The 6,000-nt window shown below is 33.0% G+C and overlaps 1 protein-coding gene across 1 annotated transcript in view; it reads left to right on the top strand.

The window, feature by feature from the left end:
* The window catches only part of ARHGEF38 (Rho guanine nucleotide exchange factor (GEF) 38), a 271,058-nt gene extending 270,229 nt beyond the window's left edge, over positions 1–829 (top strand). The window contains exon 14 of the mRNA XM_006881117.1: positions 644–829. Coding sequence (XP_006881179.1) covers positions 644–829 — 186 coding nt within the window. The remainder of the gene's footprint in view (positions 1–643) is intronic.
* Positions 830–6,000: the final 5,171 nt, after the last annotated feature.

Raw genomic sequence — 6,000 nt, 5'->3', positions numbered from 1 at the left:
ATGATAAAGATGACACAGGATAGTGCATGGTTCAGATCTATTGTTCATGGAATCGCTATGAGTCATTGTTGACTGGATGACACACAACAACAACAATTTAATAGCTAATTTTTTTATGCTGGTTTTCTGAGGTTTTTCCTGGTTAATATTTTGCTTTCAGTATCTTCCCTTGTTATTAGTTTCTTTTAGTAGTTAAAAGAAAATATCTTTTTATTTAGGTTATACATTTTCATGGGTGACAGCCAACACTTTAATTATTCTCCACTGGTGAATTAGTTCATCTTTAATGTTACTCCCTTTCTATCTCCACTTTTAACCTTAAAATTGTATAAAATGATTGCACAGAATTCTTTGCCAAAATGTCTTTATTTCTTTAGAAGAGGTTCATGAAGCTGTTATTGACTCGTGAGCAATTAACTAACTTTTAAAAACACTTTGAATGGAAACCATCAGGCATAAACTGTTTAGATTCCTCCCAACAAAGAATGAGTATTTTTCTCTGTTCTAGTCCATACTGGGGCAAAATCAATAGAGCAGCAGAAGGTGATAACTTAAGAAATTAGCATTGATTTTAAAAACTTGCAAACATTGTATTTGTCTAAATGTCTAGATTTTGCTTCCAATGCTATGTTTCTTTTTCTAGATTTTCTATGCTGTTCATGCCTTCCAAGCACGGAGCGACCATGAACTTAGCCTTCAGGAGTACCAAAGAGTCCATATACTTAGATTTTGTGACTTAAGTGGCAATAAAGAGTGGTGGTTAGCTGAAGCTCAAGGACAGAAGGGCTACGTGCCTGCTAACTACCTCGGGAAGATGACTTATGCTTAAGAAAATAAGCCTTTGACTTTTATTTTCTGTCAAGCTGTTGACTGACTACCTCATAAAAGTGGCATTACAAACAGTTGGCCCAGGAAACAAGGAACCTCCATGAAATGATATTGTATCAGGCTTTAAAGAAGGTAGTGCTTCCTAACAAGGTTATTTCATGAATGTATTAAGAATGCATTTCGAAGGAAACACTAAATCAGCTGAAAGAGCAACATAGCTCATACTCCAATTCACAACTGACTGTCTTTTGAGACTAAATGTGGCCTTTTGTAACCATGAAAGTTTAATTCTAAGGGCAAGGTTTTAAAATTTACTGTATTATACTTTACTGCATTACATTCTGTTTTCTCAAGTATGTTTTTGGTTTTTCCCTTATGTGCCCCCCCACACACACACACACACACTCTTCCACACCTAGGGAACTCTGGTAGCTTAGTGGTAAAGAGTGGTGCCAAAGGCAGGCAGTTCAAATCACCAACTGCTCCTTGGAAGAAAGATGGGCAGTCTCTTCTTGTGCAATTTATAGTGTCTGGAAACCTGCTGGAGAGTTCAGCTGTGAGTCAACTTCAAGCAATATGTGTAAAGAGCAGGGAGAATCCTAAATACGCATGAGAATAAAAAGATATCAATATCCAGCTCACTCATTCAATGCAATTGAGTCAGAATTGACTCATAGCTGAGGGCATTGTCCATCTCGTTCTCTCAGAACCTGTGGTGGAGTCAAACCTCCAGGAAGGCTCAGCCTTTGGGTTAACAGGTCAACTCTTTATAGACTGCTTGCCACTAGAGGTTCCCCATATCCAACCAGAAATTTTAATGCAGAGTGCCTCTTTAACATAAGTCTTGAGTAACAACAACAAAGGACTAGCATGACAATGATAATATTTAACATTTGAATATATAAGTCAGCCAAGTTGTAATTTACTTGATGCTCTTCACATTTTGAGCAAAGTGAGGCACAAAGAGATGAAGTAGTTTAGCACATATCGCAATGTTAATAAGTTGTAGAACTGAGACTCCATTAGGTAGTGTGATTCCAGTATCCTGTTCTTAACTAGGAGTTGTGCTAACCCTTGGGAAGTATGTACATTTTCTATTTGCAAAATAATAAGTGATACAAATAATAAACATTAGCTAAGATGATTTTCCTTCTGTGCTTATGATTAAGCACTTAGAAATTTTTTCCAAATCAAGGAATACAATAACTTATAATTCTGTAATTTTAGAGAAAATAAGGCATTGATTATTTCAGTTGCAAGTATGGTTGTCTAAAAACTGGTCTACGTGATTGCTAACAATCCTTCACTGTGAGAATGTATTTGTATAGCTCAGCCATTGGAATGATGACTGTAGAACATGTGTTCTGTGTTTTCAGACAAGATATAAATACTTTGAATTGTCGATTTATACTTAGACTAAAGCAGGCACCAAGGAAATATTTACTGTCACATATGTCCTTGGACACTGACCTTTATTTGCTAGGAGGATTGTTCCCTGGAATTTCAGGTTTATTTTGTCAAGACATTTTGTAGAACAAAAAGGAGATTAAATTAAACTTTAGTGGTTTCCTTTAAAAATCAAAGATGGACTTTCAATGTCCCTAGGAAATGTGCTAATGTGACATTATATTTTAACATTTATGGTTACTTTCAAAGCTTTATTTAGTCCATATAATGTATATTGTGCTGCATATATTACTCAGGAATAAAAGTAACAATTGAGCAGTACCACCTTTCTGAGGATTCTGACTTTTATGTATATGGTGTAGACAGCCACAGGTATCTATGCAAGGCATTTAAATGAAATAAAAATTTACATTTTATATCATTCCTGAAATTCTTTGTCTAAACATGATTCTATAAGGTTCTACTACTAAAATACTTCTTGCATAAAATATTTTTATTTTGAACTATACACCAAAAGTAAACTTGCCATTAGATATGCAGTGACTCTGAATGTCGCTTTGCCATTAGATATGCAGTGACTCTGAATGTCGCTCCATAATCTATGTACCCAATTTTAAAATATAAGTAAATTCCAATTTTTTTAAGCTAAAATGACAAGAAATGCAAATTGGCTATAAGCCATGAACATAGCCAATGGATGAAATAGAAGACAAATTTTTATCATACATATTTTAAATTTTAAATGTATACATTAAAAAAAAATGTTGACCTTAATACTCTCCACACAAATGAATTAAATAAAGCAGCAATCTGATTTTCCAGCTGAAATAAGTGACTAGATGTGTATGTGAAGCTTGACTGCTTGTGCAGTCCTAAGAATGTGCTTCCTGCCTGACCTTTGAGGAACCCACACCACTAACACCAGAGCTGCAGTCAGCTGCGGAGCAGGAATTGTAATGATGCCAACTACTGCAGTTCACTACTATTCACTATTGTGGCAAACATACAGCACTAGAAAACTATGGCGTTTTAAAAAGCCAGCCTATTTTCCTATGTCATTTGGCTATTATCATGAACATTACACAACACTGTAATTTTCTAAGTATGCTTTTTAAAATAAGGAATTGTAATTTTGAACTCAGATTTAAGAGAAATAAAGTCTCCAAATAGTTATAAGGTGTGAAAATTTTGCAAGTAGCTTAAAAAGATAAAACCACTGTTGACGTAGTTAAGGAAAGATATGCTAATGTAATTAAAAATTTTCTGTTCTAACTGCTGTTGTGCAGTATAGGATCCTCTGAAGTAGGTATTTTTACCAAGAATGAAGAGGGCATTATGTGTGTACGTGTGTATGTGTTAAGTTCATGTACACATTTTGATTTAGTGTTTCTTTTTAAATACTAATGCTCAAAATTAATATTTTATAGTTTAAAAATGATAAAAAAATCCAGGAACAAAAAAGCCCCACCTTAGGTACTTAATGAAAAAAGATCACAAAGTCACTATTTGAATGTTTCTTCTATTTCAGAAACATGTCTTGTTTTATTTATTTTTATAATTATATAAAGGTTGGAAATAGATAAAATGTACATTGTTAATTACAACAATGAAGGAAGCATTGAATTAAATACTTTGCATGTTAGTGCTTTTTATATTTTACTCAAAATTGTTGCTTTTATAGATGGCTATTAAATGCTTTTCATTGTGACAAATACTATTCAGGTGATCTAAAAGAATGTTTTTGTTGCTAAAACATGAAATGGGAAACTCTTCAATTTCCCCAGACATTTACTGAAATTTTGTCCATTGCACATACCTCTGAAGACCATGTGAATAAAAGAAGGGAATAATTATATAATAAAATGGCAAGAAAGCCACCTTATTTACAACCTGTTTATTGTAACAAAGGCTCTTTACAGTGTATGTTGTACTACTGCTCAACACTGAATAATATACCTAGACTTTACAAAATTAATCCTAAATTACATAGAAATTTACATCATAGCAGATGAGGAAGTGATGTAGTGACTACCACGATGGGTTTGAGCAGAACAGAAATCACAAAGATGGCACAGAATTCAGCGAGCTTCAAAGCTCTTAGGGTTGCTAGTGGCACCTAAGAATAGATTAGGAAGTAATGAAATGTCATTGATTGGAAAGAACCTGGGCTTTGTATTTTCTACAAACAGCCTACTATTTATAAAATAATATTTTAAACTTCTAGCCTTCTATTACATACATACCAAACACTATATATAAAAATCACAGATATTAGTATCTGTGATCCATGAAACTGTTCCAATATAATAAATTTCCACTCTATACCTACAAGAATGGAAGTTGAAGCTATAGTACTGCTTTTAGGTGTTACCCTCTAATCCAGGTATTTCCCTTTAGTTTTTCTGGGGAAAAAGTCAACATTTTAGTAAATTTTGGAATATGTTCTTGTTCAAAATCTTGTGAATGTATTTTTAATAAATTCATTTTCTTATTTAAAAATAATATTGATATGTAAATATATGATTTTTATGTAATTGTATAATTTTAAAAATTATATTAATAAAGTTTTATTTTTATAAAATGATGCATTTCTTCCAAAATCTGTCTATGTTCATTACAGTATAATTTGTGCTTTGAGTCACTCTTCTTTAGAAACAAGGATGGAAAGACTTCATGGTATGTGCTGTTGACATTCCTTAGATTTGAAAAAGACTTTCTTGGTAGCGGATCACCAAGAAAGAAGACAACCTTCAATGATATAGACTGATACAGTGATTGTAACAATAGCTCTAAACAAAGCAAAAATTTTAAGGATGGTGCAGGACTGAGCAATATTTCATTCTATTGGGTTGGGTTTCCTGAGTCAGAACTGACTTGTTGGCACCTGATAACCTCACATCGTTGTGGAGAGTTGGAATAATTTAATCTTTGAATATTAGATACTTTCTATCTAATCTCACTTTATCTATAGCTTTATAAAGGAGGGAATAAAGGAGGACCACACATCTAATACACGGAAATTCAAAGCCAGTTTTCAAGGCCAGTTTTGTTCCAGTGCTTTTCCTTCTGTTCCTCCTCCCTTTAATAACTACAGTATGGTTACAAGATCTTACAGGAAGTCTAATATGCAAAATGTAAAAATGATACCAACAGCACTTCAATTAAAATAGGATGAGGGAGTGAGGGAAATTGGAAGAATCTGTTTTGAAAAACAATGTATTTGAATTTTTTAAATAAACTAGCATAATCATAATAATAATATAATGGGATTTGAATATACAATCTCCAAAGCTCTCTTATTGTCTCACTAACTAACCTGCCCACACATTCACTGAACTAATAAATATTTATTGAGAACTGCACTGAAAGTAGAAGAATGTGCAAGACGAAGGTGTAGTCCTCATGAAATTTAAATTCTAGTTGAGAAAGCAAATATACATAACAAAATAAATGATAAATAGTATTCATATTAAGCTGGTTTCTTTGATTACATGCTCAGTTAAAAATCTTGTGGCTGACTTAATGATATGGAAAATTCAAGGTGTAAGAGAATTAACTAAACTCTAAGAACAAATTGAGCTACCTACATTACAGATGTATACATAGTTATACACTTGTATTTATTTCTATGCATCATACAGACATATTATCTTTACAAAGAGCTGTATTCTGTGATGTCATTCCCCAAACAAGTCCTCCATGAAGTCCCATAGAAATGATAATAATTGCATCTCAGCTTTATTTAGTGTATGTGATACAATTGCT

This window comes from Elephantulus edwardii, unplaced genomic scaffold, assembly GCF_000299155.1.
Source record: "Elephantulus edwardii isolate Elephantulus edwardi_28Jun2011 unplaced genomic scaffold, EleEdw1.0 scaffold00012, whole genome shotgun sequence".
Lineage (NCBI taxonomy): Eukaryota > Metazoa > Chordata > Mammalia > Macroscelidea > Macroscelididae > Elephantulus > Elephantulus edwardii.
Note: the sequence above shows the minus strand (reverse complement) of the source record. Positions and strands in the feature narration are given on the sequence as shown.